We start from the raw sequence: 23,947 nt of genomic DNA on the forward strand, positions 1-23,947 counted from the left end.
CCATTTTCTTAATTGTTTTGGGTTTGTTTTTGTGGGTCTTTCTCTCTTTTGTTTCCTGCCTAGAGAGTTTTCTTTAACATTTGTTGTAAAGCTGGTTTGGTGGTGCTGAATTCTCTTAGCTTCTGCTTGTCTCAAAAGCTTTTGACTTCTCCATCGTATCTGAATGAGATCCTTGCTAGGTAGAGTAATGTTGGTTGTAAGTTTTTCTCTTTCATCACTTTAAGTATATCCTGCCACTCCCTTCTGGCCTGTGGAGTTTCCACTGAAAAATCAGCTGATAACCTTATGGGGACTACTTTATATGTTATTTTTGGTTTTTCCCTTGATGCTTTTAATATTTTTTCTTTGAATTTAATTTTTGTTAGTTTGATTAACATGTGTCTTGGTGTGTTTTTTCTAGGGTTTATCCTGTATGGGACTCTCTGTGCTTCCTGGACTTGGGTGACTATTTCCTTTCCCATGTTAGGGAAGTTTTTGACTGTGATCTCTTCAAATATTTTCTCAGACCCTTTCTTTTCCTCTTCTTCTTCTGGGACCCCTATAATTTGAATGTTGATGCATTTAGTGTTGTCCCAGAGGTCTCTGGGATTGTCTTCAATTCTCTTCATTCTTTTTTCTTTATTCTGCTCCTTGGCAGTTATTTCCACCATTTTGTCTTCCAGCTCACTTATTTGTTCTTCTGCCTCCGTTATTCTGTTATTGATTCCTTCTAGTGTATTTTTCATTTCAGCTATTGTGTTGTTCATCTCTGTTTGTTCTTTAGTTCTTCTAGATCTTTGTTAAACATTTCTTGTATTTTCTCAATTCATGCCTCCATTCTATTTCCGAGATTCTGGAGCATCTTTACTATCATTACTCTGAATTCTTTTTCAGGTAGATTGCCTATTTCCTCTTCATTTATTTGGTCTTATAGGTTTTTACCTTGCTCCTTCATCTGTGACATATTTTTTTTCCTGTCTTTTTTTTTTTTTTTTTTTATGAATGGGATTGTGTTCCTGTCTTACTGGTTGTTTGGCTCGAGGCTTCTAACACTGGAGTTTGTACGCTGTTGGGTAGAGCTGGGTCTTGGTGCTGAGATGAGGAACTTCGTGAGACCTCACTCCAATGAATATTCCCTGGGGTCTGAGGTTCTCTGTTAGTCCAGTGGTTCAGATTCAGAGCTCCCACTGCAACAGCTTTGGCCCAACCCCCAGCTCATGAACCAAGATCCCACAAGCCATGTGGGGCGGCAAAAAAAAAAAAAAAGAAAGAACAATAACAAAGTAAAAAAATTAGACTAGGAAACTACCAGATATGTTAGAAAGAATATAAAAATAAAAATATAGATGAATCAACAACTGGAACGTACATCAGTACCACAATAGTAAAAAAGAGGAGGAGGGAAAAGAAAAAAAAGGGGGGGAGGCCTTGACTGTGGAGGGCGGGGCCTAAGCAAGGGCGAGATTTTCGTGGTGGCTGGGGCCTATGCTTAGGACCCACAGGGCTGGAAAAGGCCCTGAGGGGTGTGGGAGGTGGGGCTTAGGCTCAAGGAACAGAAGGGGCTGAGGCGTGCCCCTCACCCCTGGTCTCAGAGGGCAGGGGACCTCACCTGGGAGCCCAGCAGGCTTCCTGGACTCGAGTGGGCAGGGCAATCGCCCTCCACTTCTCTCCCGTTCCTCCTGGAGGGCCCTCCTCCCTGCCTCTCCTGATCTCCCCAGCCTCAGGGGTGCCGACCCTGTCTGGCCTCCACTTCTCCTCCCCCCTGAGTCCCCCCCATGTCCTGCCGGTTCACTCTGGGGTTCCTCCCGTCTCCTTGGGCGTCAGAGTTCCCCACCAGCGGCTGGCAGTCACCCTAGTTGTGGGGAGATGCTAACTGCATCTTCCCACACTGCCATCTTGACTCTACCTCTGGATTAGTTTTGACTTTTAAGAAAAACATCTCATTAAGTATTCAATATTTTGTGATGGAAACTCTATTGCAGCTTTACTCTGTTACCTTAACTCAGGAGTCAGCTACTGAATATTTAGACTTGCTTTTGTAGGGACTGTTCATTTCTTCTTGTCCCTGTAGCTGAGTATATAATACAGTTGTGGGTTTTCCTGTTTACCATTATTATTGAGTAAGAACTACTGGCAGTGTCTCAAATTTTGTATGCTATTGTTAGCAAAATGCTGAAATAAAATTGCCTCAACTCCCTTTTTAAGATCTCCTGAAACATACAAAACGGCAGCCATAGAGAGTTTGGAGTGCTGAGGTCCTGCGAGACTAAGGCTTTCTTGCTCCTGGGCATCGTGGCCTGAGTCCCTCCTGACCCTGTTGCTTCTTTGAGGGTCCGGCAAGCAGAGCCTGGCTCTGGGGTGAGGCGCAGGGTGGGGTGGCCCCGGACGCAGCTGCAGCTGCTCAGCCACAGGCGTTTGGGTGCTCCCTGCGCACACACCGGCCTCCACAGCTGCAGCCCCTCCCTCCGCCCAGAGCCTCAGGGCATCAAGGGGGTGAGGAATGGCAGCAGAACCGGGGCTCAGATCCAGAGGAGGAAAGTGGCGCCATCTGAGCTCAGGCCTGAGGGAGTGTGCCTTTCCCCTACTGCTTTCTCTCCGTGTACAACTCAGATTTTCACAACTGAAGACCTGATTTCTACACATACTCATCCACCCTTCATTTTTCCCAGAATAATATGACTCAAGAAAGAGGTTATACTTTCAAAGGAACTTTTAATTACCGTTATTAGGAAGTTTGTCATTAGGCCAGTGTCCATGGGGAGATTTTTAGCTCATGGAATGTGTTTTCCGGCAAAGATCCAGTTAGAAAATAAAATGCTACTTTGCAAAAACAAAAACAAACAAACAAACAAAAAGATCTCCTGAAACAAAAGTTTGTCCTTTCTCATTATTTATTAGCTACCTATTTCCAATTTAATTTAAAAAATCTACTTAAACATCTCTGCTTTCTTATTCTTTATCCTTTCTCTGTTTTCATTTTTTTAAAAAAACATGCTTTTCCCCACTAATTTCAAAATTCACCTTTCAAAAAAGATTTATCATACTCACATCCTATCTCCTGTGCCTCTGAAGTATTTGTCATGAGTAAATAGGAGCAGAGTAATAAAGCGGAATAATGGAGGTGCCGTATGTAGTGGATGCTGTGGCGTTTCCCACATTCCCACTTCAAGATCAAGGCAATTATTCCCTCGGCAGCTGGGAGACTTGGTGCCCGAGGGGTCTCAGCTGAGTTCTTCTCTTCAAATTCCCAACAGCTGAAGAAAGCCTCTTTACCTAAGATCATGCCCTGTCCCTGAGAGAACCTACTTTCAATGACTTATGGAAGTGGGCCGTCCCCTTTGCTTCAAGGCAGGACAACGGGGAAGAGCCATTCCAGCCCCAGAGCTCCTAGTAGGACTGGCTGAGGCCTCTGCTGCAAACGCATCCCAGCTGAATTTCTCCCTTGGCCCAGTCCTGCCTCCCTCCCTACTCCCAGATGTGGTTTCTGAGAGTACTCCCTAATGAATCCCCTCGTACAAATCTGGGTCTCGGAGTCTGTTTCCTGGGGAATCCAACCTACAACAATGGCTTTGCCTCAAGATTTATGATATAGGACAAAGATACGTACATAAATGAGGAGAGAATTATAAAGCAAATGGGACAAAATGTTAACAATTGGTGGATCTGGATGAGAATTCTTTGTGCTATTCTTGCATCTTTTCTGTAAGTTTGCTCCAAGATAATGAAATTGTTAAGGTTCTAAACTCATGATTCTGCAAAAGTTAAATATAAACTTAATCACTATGAGGCTTTGAAATCTTACCAGTTCTTCATTAGCCCATGAATGTTTTCTATGATAGATATACTTGTTCATTTTTAAAAGTTAATTTTGTTAGGTAAATGACTTAGTTTACTTCAATTACACCTAAAAGGACACTGTCAATACATAGCAACAATGTCTAGTAGAGGCTAAATAATACATAGAACAGTTTGGGTATTTATGGAGGGTTTCAACTCCAAAATGTGCTGTCACATTGTTAATGTCTGATAGTTTGAACGTCAGTTTGGTATCTCATCTGAGAAATATCAGAGGGTTCACCAGTTCTGCTTTGTGGTATTATCTAGTGATACAGGCTCAATGAGATCTATAGCTTCTCTCCAGATAGCTTCTGCCAAGTACCTACAGCCGTGGTATCTAAGCACTCATCTTCGAATGACTCAATAGCATCGTTTCCTGCAGCATCTTCGCTTTTTCCTTTGAGGTTTCTCGTTCACATACTAGTACTCCTTGACTGTGACTTCACAGTCTTGATTGATAAATAGCTTGTGATATACAGGGTACTTCATTTCCACTAAGGAACTAAATATGTGAAGTGTGTTCTCCCCCTCCACTTGCTTGTGAAAACCCAGAAAGCAATGTTGTGTAATCACCTAATTTAATTAAGCACACCTCACTTCCAGTGTTGCGCTGATGCTAAAATAAATTTCTAAATGAATTTCTGTACACTCAGTATATTCTAACTGCCTTCCTTCTTGCTCCATAAGATAATTTATTATAGGCTTAAAACATTTTAGCTATTCTAGGCTAAAATGCATCTCCAAATATGCAAGATATTTTTTTCTTTCACAATCCTTACTATTCTTCAGTTTTCCTCACACTTTACTTCACAATTGACTTCCTGAAATTTTTATTAATCTACTTCTGTGATGTCTAAAACTTAAGTCCATATCATTTCAAGGATAATTTGTTGCTGAATGCTCAAAGAGTGATAATAAAGATAGTTCCTCATTAAATCACTTGAAAGTACATAGATGATCTAAGCCTCAAACTACTGCTGTTTGCCGGTATTACTTATAAAATCTCCAAGTCCAAAATAAGCTCACTTTAATTATTCATTTTCATGTGAAGTTACAAGAAAATGAAAAGTTAGAGCCATAAATGCAAAGTTCTTATTCTTCAGCATCTTTGTCTTATATCATACTTGCTCCTTTTGCCCATGTAGTTCCTTCTGCTTGGAATAATTTCTCCCTCTGTATTTATCAGGATCCTAGCCATCCTTCAAAGCCTTCTTCACATTTTACTTCCTGTTTGAGGCTCTTTCTGATTACTCTGGTACACATTGATTTTTTTTCCTCCTTAGAATTTCTATTCCTAAAGTTAGTTATTTTAAGAAAGTTTGACCTGTAATTGTTCTCTTCTAATTTTTTCCCATAAGTCTCTGTATGTTAGACTTATCTCACTAGTCAGGCTATAAACTTTTTGAAGGCAAGGACCAGGCTATTTTTCTTGTATAATTCCTAAAATGATTTTGAAAAATTATATGCCTCCTAATATGTTTTTAACTGACATGTGAAATTTTGTCTTAAGTATAGTAAATGCAAAGGATATAATTCAAAATATTGACATTAAAGACAAAAGAAAAGAAAACAAGCAAAACTTTCATGAGTCTTTTAAGAGCATCTAAAGGAATATAAATACTATTGTGATTCATATCTGTAGTCATTCATTTGAAACAATACATGGTCTTCTTTAATTATTGGACATTGTACATCATTCCCTTTTCTCCTTGAAGTCATATATCTATTCCACATCCCTCACAGAATTTTATCCTGATAGAAAGTATGTTTATGCTTGAAAGTTGTCTCTACATAAAATATGTATATAAATTGAAATTATTTTTCTAAGTTGTCTGTGACAAGAGGCTCTAAGTGGCAAAGTAGTTCTTCTAGATTGACTTACTGTTACAATTATTTTTAGTACAAAGTCGATCAAAACCACATAAATGGGGGCTTCCCTTGTGGCACAGTGGTTAAGAATCTGCCTGCCAATACAGGGGATATGGGTTCGAGCCCTGGTCCGGGAAGATCCCACATGCCATGGAGCAACTAAGCCTGTGCGCCACAACTACTGAGCCTGTGCTCTAGAGCCCGCGTGCCACAACTACGGAGCCCACGTGCCACAACTATTGAAGCCTGCTCGCCTAGAGCCCGTGCTCCGCAACAAGAGAAGCCACCGCAATGAGATGCCCATGCACCGCAACGAAGAGTAGCCCCCGCTTGATGCAACTAAAGAAAGCCCGTGCGCAGCAACGAAGACCCAATGCAGCCAAAAATAAATAAATAAATAAAATTTAAAAAAAGAAACAACCACATAAATGTGGTTAAGTACTTATTAAACATAAAGAATAAAATTTTATTGGAAAGACATATTTTTATGAGCTACATGGAACTGTTCATTTACCCATATATGAATATTACTTAGTCCTTGAAATAAACAGGGTTTAGCATAAATTCTGTTTCTGTTTTACATTTTTAGAGATGTAAATGCTGAGAAGATTTGTTCACCTAAAATTGGGTGGGGAATAGAAGGTGTTTTATTATAGCAATGTCAATTAATTTTATGAATTCTTTCCAAATAATATGCCAAAAATTATATAGTGATTTATTATAAAAATGTTTTTCATCTCTTGTCAACTGTTAACTTGATTAGATCTTTCTTTAATGTTGTTGAAAGCAAAAGATTGGAAACACCCCACTTAGAAAAAGATTTGTTAAACAGTCATTGGGAGCAATTTATGTTCTCAATTTCTGGAAATAATACCAAAAACCTTTTGCTAAAATTTATCAAATGACTATTAATTATTCTGGTTACATTTTAATTTAACCCAATATACTCAGAATGTGTGGGAAAAATAAAAACACTAATTGCAGTGTACCCGTCAATACAAAATTTTTTGAGAAAGTGATTTTGTGTCATATGCTTTAAATGAATTTTCATCAAGTCTTCAGAACTGCAGATTTGTTTCATTCAATTATTGGAGAATATTTACCATATTTACCTAGTTGTCAAAGTCGGCCCTCATTGTGAAAACAACCAGTAGAATCAGATTTAAAGTTTCTTTCAGAAAACATCTAACATTATTTAAATAAACATGTAACCAGACATCACTCTGGTTGTATTCACACTCCTTAGTTTTCTTAAGATAAATAGCTAAGGCATGAAGACTTGCCCTGAGTATGTTGCGTTGGTGAAATAAGGTGCCCCTGCCTCTGATGCTTTCTGTGCTCTTCTGTTATGGGACTCTTACTCAGGAGCGATGCATTCTTCGACAGTACTGAGGAATGGAAAGCACAAGGACATTAGATGAGACTTATCAACTGTCCTGCTCCTCCACACTGTGATATATCTGAGTACCACACATCCTGGTGTGGACCAAAAGAACTGTTGCTTGTGCCATGCTTTGCGATTAAAAGAAATATGTATAAGACAGGACAAACTTTGAAGCTCTACTTTGGGTTTTTCATGCCTTGATTAAAGGAAGCTTCCCTATACCAGTCGTTTTTACTATTGTTTGGTGCCTTAGAGACAATTATGCTTGTATCTTAAGGGAAGATGCACCATAATAATATGGGTAAAGAAAATGTCTTTCTTTGTAAAGTGGGAGAAAATTGATTATGAAAGGGAAAGGGGAAAGAACCAGCCAGATGCTTCTACACAGTTGCATTCTCAGGCAGATCAGTTTTTGGTAAGAATATATATAGAACTTGTGCATCTGGAAATTGAGTCCTTTAAAGCTATCTATGCCCATAAAGCTATCTATGTACTTAGACTTGGGAAGTCTTCAGGCACCCCCAGAGGTGTGCATATACCAGTTTGAAGATAGATTTCTTATGCTTTTTGTGGTCTCCAATAATATGCTGAAATATAGTTACTGCTAATACTTTTGTTTACATAGTAATTAACATAGGAAGGAAAGTGATATTAAGACTACAAAAACATTAAATTCAGCAAATATATATAAACAGATATATCAGCTTATCTTCATTGGCATTTCTTTTTTGTTTAAATTTTGTTTCAATTTTCTTTTTATAAAATAATCTATACATTTCTGACTAATTTTGCCTAGAACACATGAAATTCACACTGCAGGAATAAAGTTCTTTTAAATATTATTAGAATAATTATAATTGTCATTCCTGCTTTGCTAAAATTTCATTTGAGTAATTTTCATTTTCAAACTCTATTTTCTACACTATATTATACTTTATTTTAAAAAATGTTTCAAATAATAAAACTTAAAATTGAATCATTGATGGGAGAAAGGGCTAGAATTGAATTTGTATTTTTAAAATCTGTCTGAACTTGTCAATTATGATAAAGGGATATATTAAATGATTAATATTCATAGGTAACCATTGGTACATGATGTATATTTTGTAGACAAAATGGATCTTCAGAAGTGATTAACTTAAAAATTGTGAGGTGATGTGAAAACATTACTATTTCCTGTCAAAGTAAAATCTTAGCTTTATGTTGTTGACAGAAAACACTTCCAAGGCAGGATTGAAACAAGAGCAGTGTCAAGACATTCAGTTGCCTAGCAGAAGTGTGTCATCCCAGGAAATACTACCCCTCAAGATTAATGCTTGGAAATCAGCAGAGGTAAGTCATTATAGTAGTTTCCTATGACTGCTCTAACAAATTACCACAAACTTAGTGCCTTAAATCAACACAAATGTAGTATTTTAGAGTTCTATGTGTTAGAAGTCTGACCCAGGTCTCACTGTCCCGGAATCAAGGTGTCTGCAAGGCTGTATTCCTTTCTGGAGGCCCTATGGGAGAATTTGTTTTCTTGCTTTTTCCAGCTTCGTGTGTTCTAAAAGAAACTGTGCTTGTCTTTTAACTTTGTTTTTGATGTCTTCTGTTACACAGAATTTTAAATAAGAATAAGGTTAAATTAAAGTTTTCCTTTATAGTTCATGCTTTTTAAAATCTTATTTAAGAAATTCTTTTTTTTAATCCTAATATAATAAAGGTGTCTTATTTTTTCTTCCAATGTTCAAATTTTATGCCCTCTGGAATTTTACTGTATAGTGTAATATGGGGGTCTTATTTATCCCCCTGTGGATAAGCAATATTTAACTTTTTGAACAGTCCATCTTACTCTACGCATTTAAAAAAGGTTTTTATTGCGAAATAATTATAGACTTATAGGATGTTGCAGAGACAGTACAGAGTCCCATGTACCCTTCACCCAGCTTTCCCCTGTGTTGACTTCTATATAGCTATAGTAGTACAATATCAAAATCAGGAAATAAACATTGGCATGTTATGCTAACTAGACTACAGACCTTATTCAGTTTTCAAATTTTCAATTCAGTATTCATTTTTTTAACCTGCATTGTGTGTGTATGTGTTCTATGTAGTTCATCCTAAGTATAGATTCCTATAACCAGCACCAAAATCAAGATACAGAACTGTTCTATCACCACAAAAGAAGTTCCTCATGCTATTCACCCCATCCCACTCCTCCCAACCCCGTATACGGGCAACCACTAATCTTTTCTCCATCTCTGTTGTTTTGTTATTTCTAGAATGTTGTGTAAATGGACACAGACTATACGTAACTTTTTGAGATAGATTTTATTTTTCACTCAGCATAATGCTCTTGAGATCCACTCAGGTTGTTGCATGAATCAATGATTCATGCCTTTTTATTGTTAAGTAGCATCCCATAGTATAGATGTACCAGAGTTTATTCAACCATTCACCCACTGAAGGATAGTTGAGTGTTTCCAGTTTGGGGCTGTTTATGAATAAAGCTGCTGTGAACATCTGTGTACAGGTTTTTGTATGTGAAGTTTTCATATATCTGGGATAACTGTCCAAGAGTGCGCTTGCTGGATTGCATGGTAAGTGCATACTAAGTTTTTTAAGAAACTGTCAGACGGTTTTCCAGTGTGGCTGTACCGTCTTACAGCCACCAGCAGTGTATGAGAGATCCAGTTTCTCTGCATCCTCACCCACTTTTGGTATTACCACTATTTTAATTTTAGTTATTCTACTAGGTTTCTGGTGAGATCTCATTGTGGTTTTAATTGGTGTTTCCCAAATGGCTAATGACATTGAACATCTTTTTATGTGCTTATTTGTGCCATCATAACTTCTCTTTGGTTAAATATATATATTCATATTTTTTGCCCATTTTCTAACTAGGTTGTTTTTTACCATTGAGTTTTGAGAATTCGTCATTTATTCTGGATTCAAGTCCTTTGTCAGAGAGGTGACCTGCATATATTTTCTTCCAGTCTGTGGCTTGTCTTTTCTTTTTAACAGTATCTTAACAGAGCAACAGTTTTAAATTTTGGTGAAGTCCAATTTATCAATTTTGTGAATCGTGCTTTTGGTGTCATATCTAAGAACTCTTTGTCTAACCCAAGGTTGTGTAGATTTTCTCCTAAAAGCTTTATAGTTTCATGCTTTCCATTTAGGTCTGTGATCTTTTTTTTTTTTTTTTTTTTTTTTTTGCGGTACGTGGGCCTCTCACTGCCGTGGCCTCTCCCGTTGCGGAGAACAGGCTCCGGACGCGCAGGCTCAGCGGCCATGGCTCACGGGCCCAGCTGCTCCGCGGCACGCGGGATCCTCCCGAACCGGGGCACGAACCCATGTCCCCTGCATCGGCAGGCGGACTCTCAACCACTGCGCCACCAGGGAAGCCCTGTGATCTATTTTGATTTAACTTTTGTATAAGGTGTGAAGTACAGGTTGAGGTTTTAAAAAAAAAAAAAAAATTTCTTTTCCCTACAGATATCCAGTTGTTTCAACACCATTGTTGAAAAGACTTAAATTTTACTCTAATATGCTTAAGTGTGATTTTCCTTCTCTTTCTTCTTTGTCACCCAATGAGACTTTCCAGTGGAAGGTCTTTCATCTTTATTTAATTCTGAGACAGTTATCTCTGGTTCAAATATTTCTTACTTTATTTTCATTTTCTCTCTTTCTTATATGGGCTCTTCTTATCTGGATATTAGTAATTCCCTTTCTATCTTCATATCTCTTAACTTTTTTTTATAGTTCCTATTTATTGTTTTCTTTTTTCTTCCTCTAGAGTTTCTCAATCTGATCTTCCAGTTTAATAATTTGTTCTCAGCTATGTTCATTCCACTGTTTATCCCATCTGTGTTCTCTATTTCAACATTCTGTTTTTACATTTGATATTTAATATTTCTATTTCATTCTTTTTATTGTGTTTTTTCCTGTTTCATATTGCTTATCCCTTTCCTTATTTATTTTAGTATGTGTATTAAGTTTATTTTAAATTCTTGGTCCATCTTTTCTAATATCTGTGCTTCTGAAAAAACCTGTAATTCGGTTTTTTTTTTTTAATAGTTTTGATCCCCAAATGACTGGTTACCCCTCCGGGTTATGGCTGCTCTGTCTAGGATTGCTAGAGGTTGCACCTTAGTCTGTGTCAGCCCTATCAGCTTAAGTGGAACGTAGGGGAAGTGGACTCTACGGTGGAGAGCACCTCTCTCCCCTCCCCGTTCCCTCCAAGAATACCAGAGTTAATCATTCCTCACTCTGAGGATCAATGCCTCAAATTAGATCTTTATCCTTAGCACCCCAAGAAGAAGCAGATTTAGAGGGAGACACTCCTTAAATTGTAAACCACCTGCCCTGGGGGATTGGAAAAGGAAGTGTGAAGAAGCATCTTCTCAAGCCTACCTAGTCAGTCCCCACTGAGTGTTCTTACCTCCTCAGGGCTTCTGCACTCACCAGAAGCACTCCCTCCCGAGTTTAGCTCTCTGACTCACAGCAGGTGCGCAGGCAGGTTCCAAGGCATTGAGTGGGCAGTAATTCCACCAACTCCTTCCTTATTTTGTTCAACCATTGCACAGGCCACCTTCTGCCCCAGGCTAAAGCCAACTAGACACCCTCACACCCCTCACACACAAACATACCAGTTCAGAATAGCCACGCCATCTCTCCTGCGGCCCCTCACGGTTTTCTTCTCATTTTAAAAAAATTTTTTTATTGGGGTATAGTTGATTTACAATGTTGTATTAGTTTCAGGTATACAGCAAAGTGAATCTGTTATACATATACATGTATCCAACTCTCTTTTAGATTCTTTTCCCATATAGACCATTACAGAGTATTGAGTAGAGCTCCCTGTGCTATACAGTAGGTCCTTATTCATTATCTATTTTATATATAGTAGTGTGTGTGTGTGTCAATCCCAGTCTTCCAATTTACTCTTCCCCCCTTCCCCCCCAGTTAACCATAAGTTTATTTTCTACATCTGTAACTCTGTTTCTGTTTTGTAGATAAGTTCATTTGTAGCCTTTTTGTTTAGATTCCACATATAAGCGATATCATATGATATTTGCCTTCCTCTGTCTGACTTCACTCAGTATGACAATCTTTAGGTCCATCCATGTTGCTGCAAATGGCATTACTTTGTTCTTTTTTATGGCTGAGTAATAGTCCATTGTACTGTATATATATACGACATCTTCTTTATCCATTCCTCTGTTGATGGACATTTAGGTTGCTTCCATGTCCTGGCTATTGTACATAGTGCTGCAATGAACATTGGGGTACATGTATCTTTTCAAATTATGGTTTTCTCTGGATAAATGCCCAGGAGTGGGATTTCAGGGTCATATGGTTTTAGTTTTAGTTTTTTAAGGAAACTCCATACTGTTCTCCCTGGTGACTGTGTCAGTGTAGGAGTACACTGTAGCATAGGAGGGTTCCCTATTCTCCACCCCCTCTCCAGCATTTATTGTTTGTAGATTTTTGATGATTGTCATTCTGACCAGTGTGAGATGATACCTCACTGTAGTTTTGATTTGCATTTCTCTAATAATTAGTGATGTTGAGCATCTTTTCATGTGCTTTTTAACCATCTGTATGTCTTCTTTGGCTAAATGTCTATTTAGATCTTCCTCCCATATACCTAGGAATAAACATACCTAAGGAGGCAAAAGACCTATACTCAGAAAACTATAAGATACTGATGAAAGAAATAAAAGATGGCACAAACAGATGGAGAGATATACCATGTTCTTGGATTGGAAGAATCAATATTGTGAAAATGACTGTACTACCCAAAGCAATCTACAGATTCAATGCAATCCTTATCAAATTACCAACGTCATTTTTCACAGAATTAGAACAAAAAATTCTTCTCATTTTGATGTCATCCCCTTATAGGATCTCCAAGCTTGATCCTGAGGGAGGGGGCCACTGAATCAGAACTGGAACCTGCTCTGTTCTTCAGTGTTCTCTGACCTTCCCAGACATGCACCTACTTACTTCTATTTGTACTTTCACATAAGAACACACATCTTTAATTCTGGCATATATAACTCCTCAAATAATATTTTTTTCTCTATTTCCTTGACATTTTTTTTTCTGATTAATTTCTTTTAGGTATATATTGGGCCACTTAATCTCTCATTTTCTATGTCTTTCAACTGCTTTATTTTATTAAAATTTTTATTGAAATATAGTTAATGTGCAATATTATGTTAGTTTCAGGTATACTACATAGTGATTTGACATTTGCATACATTATGAAATAGTCATTGTGTTAAGTCTAGGAACCATCTGTCCCCAACAACTGCTTTTAAAAGTAGATTTTTGTAAAAAAAATAAAAAAGAAAAATGGTCATGAAGAACCTAGGGGCAGGACGGGAATAAAGATGCAGACCTACTAGAGAATGGACTCGAGAATATGGGGAGGGGGAAGGGTAAGCTGGAACAAAGTGAGAGAGTGGCATGTACATATATACACTACCAAACGTAAAACCATAAAACCGATAGCTAGTGGGAAGCAGCCGCAGAGCACAGGGAGATCAGCTCAGTGCTTTGTGACCACCTAGAGGGGTGGGATAGGGAGGGTGGGAGGGAGGGAGACGCAAGAGGGAAGAGATATGGGGATACATGTATATGTATAGCTGATTCACTTTGTTAAAAAGCAGAAACTAACACACCATTGTAAAGCAATTATACTCCAATAAAGATGTTTAAAAAAAAAACTTAAAAAAAAATAGTTTTTTGTTTCATTATGTCTCCATGCTGCATTTTAGGTAATTAATCAGAACCATCCTCCAGTTCATTTTCTTCTCCTTTCACCTCTGTCCACTCTAGAATTTTCCCTGTCCATTAAGTGTTTTATTTCGATAGCTATTGCATTGCTTTTTTACAGGATATTCATTTGTACTCATTTCATCTCTGCCTGTTTTGGCTTCTTGTTTTTTTTATTTCTTTAAATTAATGCTATCCTTTCCATTTTCTTTTTGAGAACTAAATATACTTAGTTTTATATGCTTTTTAGATTTCTTAGTTTCACTTTGTCAGGAGTGGGTTCAGTTTTCTTTCTGTGTTTTGGAAAACTGGTTTGTAAGCTCTCCTTGAGTGGCTCAAGTTTTTTATCTTTCTTATTCTCTGAGTGTCCTTAACCTTTCCTGCCTAACAGTTTTTCATTTGCCTCCTCCTGACACCTGGGACTACGTAGCACATTCAGAACCTACCCAGGCAGCTTGGGGCTCCTTTCTTTTGCTCATGTCAGAGATATTGCAGATCCGGTCCCCAGACCACAGGATGCTGTGGCTCAGTTGCTAGTGAAGTTTAGTTCTCACCTGCTTGTATACTACTTTTAGAAGCCATAGTCCCAGGCTGTGACTGATGCCAGGTTATTTCAGCTTCCTTTGTAAGTAGTGAAGCTCAATGCCCGGCGTAGTTTCAAGCAGTGAGCCCATATTCAGCACTCCTATCTTGGATGGTCAGAAACTAACACACCACAGTGGTAAATCTGTGTTTACCTCTCTGGAATTGAGCTTCTAGTTTTCTCTGATTTTTTCTGGACCCAAAGTCCCAAAGGTCCACAGCTTCAGCCTCCTTAGCATCATGTGTTTTGTGTTCGTGCTCTCATCCATGAAGATGTTCATCTTGTCTTTTAGCATGACTGTACCTTTAATTCTCACCTTTGTATTTTCTCTTTCATTACTATGTGTTTGGAGAACACATATCCCTGAAATATGAACACATAGAACCATCTTGACTGGAAACCTGTTCCACTCAAGACTGTATGAAATTATCTCATTGATTCATTCTTCTGTTTTATGTGTGTTTCTCCTACTAAAAGGAAAGATCCTCTTCAGGTGCTTTAGAGACCTTTCTAGTCTTATTCATTATTGAATCTTCAGTTGTCAAATTCTTGTTAATGAAAAGTGAAATGAATGAATGAGTAGACGCTCAGTATTAGCTCCCTTCCCCTCTTTTCCTGTGATACAGGCTTGTTTGGCCTTCTGCTCAGAATGCTTTGTTTAGTGTTCTGCCACAGTTCCTGTGAGGGAGGGTTGGAATTATTTCTTGGCCTTCTGTTCCCAGCCCTTTTCCCCAACCAACTAGGTATTGGATTTACAAGATTTTCTAGCAGCTCAGAAAAGTACATAAAATTAAAATTTCACTGTTTCTTAATTGCATAATAGTCCACAGATTGAAAATACATAGGTTATTTTCAAAGATACGACATTAAGTCAAAATGATTTTAAAATCTGTGATCAGTTTATTTGCTCCTGATGGCTTTTAAAGAAGAGAATAGACTTGAATAATCTTATGTGCTTTAGAGGGTAACAAAGACATAAAATATCACCTAGTGTTTTTTTTTTTTTAATCAGTCTTTAAATTCTCATTATTATTGTTTTTTCTTACTTTAGAAGAACCCACCGTAATTGGCTTACATCATTTCACGTCTTATATCTGTGAGCAGAAAATGGTACCCTTATCTCAAAAGAAGTTTAAAGCTAGATTTTCCTTTTTCAGAGCATTACTATATCAGGACACTATTCCATCATCCTACTGACAAGCATTACTGTTATTACTGTCATGAACATTTGATGCAATCCAATATGTCCTCTTCAGTAATCTGCTTTTGTAGCGTAAGACAAAACCTACCAAGTTGAGTAGTAAATCTAATTGTTGTTGCCAAATGTACTGCATCTACGTTAAAATTTTCATGTTTTTAATACAGAATGAGAAAGAAATGATATCGTTGATTGCTTAGGAAAAATGAGGAGTGCTTAAAAAAATCTTTTAAAAACTTTAAATGGAAACTTCTTTTAACTATTTTCTTTCTACAAATGTGAAAATGATCTAAAAGCAGTAAATAAAATTCTTAACAGAATAGGGCTTTCAAAAGCAGAATAGTACTTGCCTCTGATACCGTCAAAACTAAGGAAAGCCTTTAAATTTATGACACTTGGATGAGTTTTCTCTCTGTGTACTGTCCAGAATTTTTATTATTAAATTTGCTAATTAATAAGACTATTTGTAGCTTTTCACCAGCTCAAAAGACCTTCCTCTTTTCTTGCTTGAGGAGATTCAACAATGAGGTTATGATTTTTTTGGTCTCAGTTGTTTCCATAGCAACAGTTAGGGATGCTATAAATTGGTTCACACAAAAGTAAATCTGACCGAAGCCTTCAGTGTAGTTGTGCATTACTAAATCGCTAGTGACAGAAGATAACTGTTTACGTCTTACTGCCTCTGTTTATTATTTGTTAGGTGAAGAGTAAACAGTTTTTATCCTTGGATCTATTAGCATATAATTTATTATATTTGCAAAAATTTGAACTCATCAAAGCTGTTAGAGAAATGGAAATTATACTTATTCTAATTATGTTAATTCACCATCCTTTTACCGCTTTTCTGCATCATTGCTTTGTGCTTAAAAGTCCTTTGTTTTCATGTTTGGGCTTTTATTCTTTTTAAGTTAGAAAATACTTGTTGAAAAAAGTTTAAACAATATAAAAGGGTAAAGAGTGAAAAACAAAGTTTCTTCTTACTTCTCTATACTCTTTCAGTTCCCTTCCTCAGAGGCAATCATTACAAAGATTTTTATGAATTTTGGGGGGGGAATTTTCTGTGTCCATACATTTTTTACCTAAATGGATTCATTCAAGATATACTGCTCATTCATTCAAGATATGCATACTTTTGACTAAATAATATATCTTCATCTTTCTCTATAATAAATGCAATCATTCGATGTAAATTGTTCCAAAATACGCTTTTTTCACTAAACTATATATTATGGACATATTTCTATATTAGTACATATAGATTGCTGTATTCTTTTTTCATTATCACCATTATTATTAATTTTTCAAAAAAGATTTAAACACAAGGAGGGAAAGAACAGGGGACTAATTCACACACTTAATAGAAGTCTCAATAATCAACCTTCTGTTCGCAAATATTACAACTTCCCTAAGGTAGCTACTAGACACATGTGACTATTTAAATTTAAATTAATAAAATTAAATGAAAACTTTAGTTTCTCAGGCACACTAGCCACGTTTCAAATGCTTAACAGTCACATATGGCTGGAGGCTACCATGTTGGATGGTGCAGATGAGAACATTTCTAGTATTGAAGAAAACGCTGTTGGACAGTGAGGGCACCACCCTTGCTGCTTTAAGGCCTGGAGGTAGAGAACTTGCAGAGACAGAGGCCAAGATGTCAAGGGTATGTGGTTTTCCTTTAAAATTGTAAGGGATTTCCAATGCAGCATCAAAAAATGGACATTTAAAAAAATCTCTTTATCAACAGTAAACATAAAAATTAGTTCTTATCACAACTTCAAATAGAATGCATAGCTGCCAGGAATTTTTCTGTTTCTTTTCTTTTCTTTTTACATCATGAAATGATTACCACGGTTAAGTTTAGTAAACATCCATCATTTCATATAGATACAAAATAAAAGAAAAAAACGTTTTTCCTTGTGATGAGAATTCTTAGGATTTACTTTCTTAACAACTTTCATATATAATATACAGCAGTGTTAATTATATTTATCATGTTATACATTACATCCCTAGTACTTATTTATCTTGTGCTGTATTCTTTTTTTTTTTTTTTTGCGGTACGCGGGCCTCTTACTGTTGTGGCCTCTCCCATTGCGGAGCACAGGCTCCGGACGCGCAGGCTCAGCGGCCATGGCTCACAGGCCCAGCCACTCCACGGCATGTGGGATCTTCCCTGACCGGGGCACGAACCTGTGTCCCCTGCATCGGCAGGCAGACTCTCAACCACCGTGCCACCAGGGAAGCCCCAAATGTGCCTTTTTTTTGACAGCTTCTAGATATTAAGTCATTTCTAAAACGACTTTCTCTAGCCTAAGACTTTATAAAATGTCACCTTGGCTTTTTATTTTAACAGACTATTATTTAGATCAGTTTTAGATTCAGCAAAATTGAGAAGAAGGTACAGAGATTTCCCTATATACGCCCATCCCCACCCCACACCCCACTATCAGTATCCCTCATCAGAGTGGTACATTTGTTATCATCAGTGAACCTAAATTAACACTTCAATATCACCCAAAGACCATAGTTTACATTAGGGTTCACTCCTGGTGTTGTATAGTCTGAAGATTTTGACAAATGTATAATGTTATGTATCTGCCATTATTATATAGAGAATAGTTTCATTGCACTAAAAACCCTCTGTGCTCCACCTATTCACTCCTTCCTCCCCACTAACCCCTGGCAACCAATTATTCTTTTACGCTCTCCATAATTTTACCTTTTCCAGGAAGTCATATACTTGGAATTATACAGTGTGAAGTCTTTTCAGATTGACTTCTTTTACTTAGTAATATGCATTTAAGATTTCTCCATATCTTTTCATGACTTGATAGCTCATTTCTTTTTAGTGCTGAATAACATGCCATTGTTTCGATATACCACAGTTTATTAATCCATTCACCTACTGAAGGATATCTTGCTTGCTTCCAACCTTTGGCAATTATGAATAAAGCTACTATAAACAATGATGTGTAGGTTTTTGTGTGGACATAAACTTTTAACTCCTTTGGGTATATACCAAGGAGCGCAGTTGCTGAGCTCTGTGGTAATAGCATGTTTATTTTTGTAAGAAACTATCCCAGTCTTTTTATGCTTTAATTTTAAAAATGTATTTAAATGCTATCTATCAAGAATTTGTTTTGATAGATGGAGAGTGTTAGAGATCCACTTTAAAAAGAAAAAATTTATTCAGTTGGTTGTTCTGGGGCTTAGTTGTGGCACATGGGCTCCTTAGGTGTGGCATGTGAACTCTTAGTTGTGGCATGCCTATGGGATCTAGTTCCCTGAACAGGGATCAAACCCAGGCCCCCTGCATTGGGAGCATGGAGCCTTATCCACTGTGCCACCAGGGAAGTCCCTAGAGATCCACTTTAAAAATTTTATTTTTACAAATGATAATCAGTTGTCTGAGCATCATTTGTTGAATAATCTGTCTTTTCCCCATTGATTTGAAATGTGGCTTCAATCACATAATAAATTCCCATTTATATTTGGCCCCATTCCTGGATTTTCCATTTGTTTATATTAAAGAAGTAACATGTAAAGATAAACCATAACATTAAAAAAGAAAGAAATACAGAAAAAGAAAAAAAAGAAAAGGAAGGAAGGTAGGGGACAGAAGGAACAAGGTAGAGAGGGGAAATAGCTAGATTTCTTTGATTATACCTTGTTTTTAGATTTGTCATTGGAACCCTGGAAATATTTTGCACAATTATAAGACAAAAGTGAACTAAAGAAAATAATCCCTAAAAATGTAAAATAAAATTTACCTTTCATTCAGTTGGTATTTTTATTCTGAGATGTTGGTACTTTTTATCTGAGATTATGTGAGTATAATGTGGCGTGAATCAAATAATAATCATGTGGTACTTTATTTGCTTCATCTTTGGGGTCCTTGACACCTGGGATTCTGAGTATCAGAGAAAGAACATAGGGATGTAAATGAGAAGAGATTGCCGGAACCCAACAGATCAGAATTGAATTGGGTGAATTTTACCTTAAAATTTTTTTGGTAATTGAAAAACTTCTAAATTATCCATAGGTCAAAGAGGAAGCTCAGAGGAAATTTTAGAATACATAGAGCTAAATGAGAAGGCAACACAACATATCAAAATATATGAGACACAACTAAAGTAGAGGTGAGAAGGAAGGTTATAGCCCTAAACGCTTAAATTAGAAAAGAGGAATATAATTTTTAAAAAAAGAGAGAAAAGGTCTAAAATCAATAATCTAAGTTCCTTCTTCAAAAAATCTAAGAAAAGCAAAATAAACCTATAGGAAACAGAAGAAAGGGAATAGTAAAGAGCAGAAATCAGTGAAATTGAGAACAGGAAAGCGGTTAACAGAGAAAATGAATGATACAGAAAGCCAGTTCTTTGAAAAATATGTAATTGATGAACCTGTAGTAACACTGACAAAGATAAAGAGAAAAGATCCAAATCACCAATATCAGGATGGAATGGGATATCACTGCAGTTCTTGTAGCCATAAAAGGACAATAAAGTATTACTACCAATTTTATGCTCATAAAATTGACAACTTAGAAGAAATAGAACAATTTCTAAGAAAGTACAAACTACTAAAACTCAAACAAGATGAACCACAACCTGCAGCTCTTACAAAAATTGAATTTATAAGTGTCCTGAAAAAAAAAAGTCTCTGGACCCAGATGGTTTTACTGGAGAATTATATCAAACTTTTTTTTTTGTTTTGGTCACACTGTGAGGCTTGTGGGATCTTAGTTCCCTGACCAGGGATTGAATCCATGCCCCCTGCAGTGGAAGCTCAGAGTCCTAACCACTGGACTGCCAGGGAATTCCCTACCAAACTTTTAAAGAAGGATTAGCATGAGTTTTACATCCAGAAAATAGGAGGGAACCCTTCCCAATTCATTTTATGAGGTATTACCCTGATACCAACACCAGACAAAAACAATATGAGGGGCTTCCCTGGTGGCGTAGTGGTTGAGAATATGCCTGCCAATGCAGGGGACATGGGTTCGAGCCCTGGTCTGGGAAGATCCTGCATGCTACAGAGCAGCTAGGCCCGTGAGCCACAATTACTGAGCCTGCACGTCTGGAGCCTGTGCTCCGCAACAAGAGAGGCTGCGATAGTGAGAGGCCCGTGGACCGCGATGAAGAGTGGCCCCCACTTGCCACAACTAGAGAAAGCCCTCGCACAGAAACGAAGACCCAACACAGCCATAAATAAATAAATAAAAATTTTTAAAAATATATGAAAAAAGAAAATACAGACTATTACCTCTCATGAAATTATACAGAAACCCTCAAAAAGACTTATCCAGTTGAATCCAACAATGTATAAAAAGAATTATATACCATGACCAAGTGGGATTTGATCTAGGTATGGAAGGCTGGTTCAACATTTGAAAATCAGTCAATGTAGTTCATCATATCTACAGATTAAAGAAGAAAAAATCAGGATTATGTCAAGTGATGCAGAAAAGCATTTGACATAATTCAACACCCATTTAAGATAAAAACTCTTAACAAATTATAAATAGAAGGGAATTTCCTTAAATTGATAAAGATCATCTATACAAAACCTACAGCTAGTATAATGGAACAGGACCCTATGGTCTATGCCCTCCATGTCCTCAGCCTGCCTTTTGTCTGTGGAAAAGCTTTAGCCAAAGAATAAGTTTAATCAGAGAAGTGAGGAAATGCAGAAACAAAGGAAAACAGTCAAAGAAGACCAAATAATAATAGTTTAGTCATTGAGCATAGTCAAGGACCTTTAAGCTCCTTCTCAAGGGCTATAGATAATATTCTGAGCCGTATCCTGTGAAGTGTCTTATAGGTACTGAAACCCCCACCAGGTGGAAGAGGTTAACTACATGATGACCAGACTGTAGCCATGACATAAGCTGGTACAACTCCAAGAATTGGCCCCAAGGAAATGGGAACAAACTGATCCTGGAACTGAAGATTAACTGTACTTAAAACAATCAAGATGACGCTGATCAGACCACCAATGACCAATTTCAAGATGACTGTCAGAGTTGACTGTGCTGTTTCTGCATGTAGCCCCCTCCCTAAGCCTATAAAAGCTCCTGCTCACTGATTGTCAGTGGGGGGGAGTCGACCTTTGGACAGACGTCCACCCTCGCCTCCCCAGTTGCTGGTATCCAAAATAAAGCAAACTTTCCTCTTCACCAGTATGGCCTCTTTATTGGCTTTTGAGCGGCAGCTGGACCCCACTTTTGGTTACACTGACATCATAAATAAGGGTGAATGCTTTCCCTCTAAGATAAGGAACAAGGCAAGGACTCTTATTCAACATAGTATAGGAAGTTCTAGCCACTGTAATAAGGCAAGAAAAAGAAAGGAAAAGCATGCAGAATTTAAAGGAAGAAATAAAATTGTCCTTATTTACAGGTGACATGATTGTTTGCATAGAAAATCTCAAGGAAACGATACAACAAACCTCATAGAACCAGTAAGTGAATTCAACAAGGTTGTAGGATATAAGATCAACATACATAAATCAATTGCATTTTTATATACTAACAGTGAACATATACTAACAGTAACTGAAATTAAGACATATGCCATTTATAATCACTTCCCTGGAATGAAGTCCTTAGGTATAATTATAACAAAACCTGTACAGGATCAGTATACTGAAAATTATAAAATACTGATGAAAGAAATTAAAACCACCCAATTAAACACCTACCATGTTCATGGATTGGAAGACTCCACAAAGTAAAGATATCATAGTAAAACTGCCCCTAATTACTCTATAGGTTTGATGCACTTCCTGTTAAAATTTCAGCAAAGTTTTTGTAGACATAGATAATAAGCTTATTCTAAAATTTGTATGGAGGGACTTCTCTGGTGGTCCAGTGGTTAAGACTCTGTGCTTCCAATGCAGGGGGCATGGGTTTGATCCCTGGTTGGGAACTAAGATCCCACATGCTGCACAGCATGGCCAAAAGATGTTTAAAAATAAATAAATAAATAAATTTTGTATGTAAAGGCACAGGGCCTAGAATAGCTTAAACCATCTTGGGAAAAAAAAAAAAAAGTGGGAGTAATCACTCTGCCTGATATTAAAGCCTACTGCATAGCTACTGTAATCAAGGGAGTGTGGTATTGATAGAGAGACACTTAGGTCAGTGGAACAGAATTGAGAACCAAGAAATAGACCCACACAAATATAGCCAACTGATTTTTGACAAAGTGCAAAAGAAATTCAAAGGAGAAGGATAACTTTTTCATCAAATGATATTGGAGCAGCTAGACATTCATAGGCAAAACCATGAAACTCAACTTAAACCTTATACAGAAATTCACTCCAAATGGATCACAGATTTAACTGTAAAATGAGAAGCTATAAAACTTTAAGAAAAATATTTGAGAAAAGTCTTGGGGTCTAGGGCTGGCCAAAAGCATGATCCATAAAAGAAAACAAAAATGATGTCAGACCTCATCACAATTTGAAAAATTTTGCTCTGTGAAAGACTCTGTTAAGAGGATGTAAAGGCAAACCACAAACTGGGAGAAAACATTTGCAAACCACATAACCAGCAAAGAACTAATACCTGGAGTATATAAAGAAGTCTCAAGACCCAACAGTTAAAAAACAAACAATCCAATTAGAAAATGGGCAAATGATATAAACAGTCATTTCAGCAAATACAGGTAACAGATAAACAGATGGAAAGATCAACGTCATTAGCCTTTAGGAATATATAATTTTGAAATATGAAATATCAAAATAGCTAAAATAAAAAACAGTGACAACACCAAATGCTGCTGATCATGCAGAGATACTGGATCACTCATGTATCACTGGTGGGAAGGTAAAATTGTACAGCTACTCTGGAAAACAGTTTGACAGTTTCTTATAAAACTAAGTATGTAGCTACCATAAGACCCAGCATTTTCACTGTTAGGCATTTATCTCAGAGATATGAAAACTTACTTTCATACACTGTACACTGTGTTCACAGCAGCTTTATTATAGCACAATTCTGGAAACAATCTAGATGGCCTATAACAGGTTAAACCAACTGTGATACATCTATACCATGGACACTACTTGACAGTAAAAAGGAACAAGTTACTGATACATGCAACAACTTGGGTGAATCTCCGGGAATTATGCCAGGTGAAAAAAGCCAATCCCAAAAGGTTACATCCTGTATGATTCCATTTATGTAACATTCTTCAAATGTTGAAATTACAGAAATGAAGAATAAATTAGTAGTTGTGGGGAGCAGAGCATGGTAATAAAAAGGCATCAGGAAGGAGCCTTATGGTGATAGAAATGTTCTGTATTTCGATCATATCAATGTCAATAT

At 37.1% G+C, this 23,947-nt stretch overlaps 1 protein-coding gene across 4 annotated transcripts in view; it reads left to right on the forward strand.

The window, feature by feature from the left end:
- Window positions 1–23,947, forward strand: part of ENTHD1 (ENTH domain containing 1) — a 103,039-nt gene that overhangs the window by 35,120 nt on the left and 43,972 nt on the right. For all 4 annotated transcript variants that reach the window (XM_079936870.1, XM_079936872.1, XM_079936873.1 and 1 more), the window contains exon 4: window positions 8,283–8,401. In XM_079936870.1, the coding sequence (XP_079792996.1) occupies window positions 8,283–8,401 (119 nt within the window). The remainder of the gene's footprint in view (window positions 1–8,282; window positions 8,402–23,947) is intronic.

Source organism: Stenella coeruleoalba, assembly GCF_951394435.1.
Source record: "Stenella coeruleoalba genome assembly, chromosome: 11".
NCBI classification, from domain to species: Eukaryota; Metazoa; Chordata; class Mammalia; order Artiodactyla; family Delphinidae; genus Stenella; species Stenella coeruleoalba.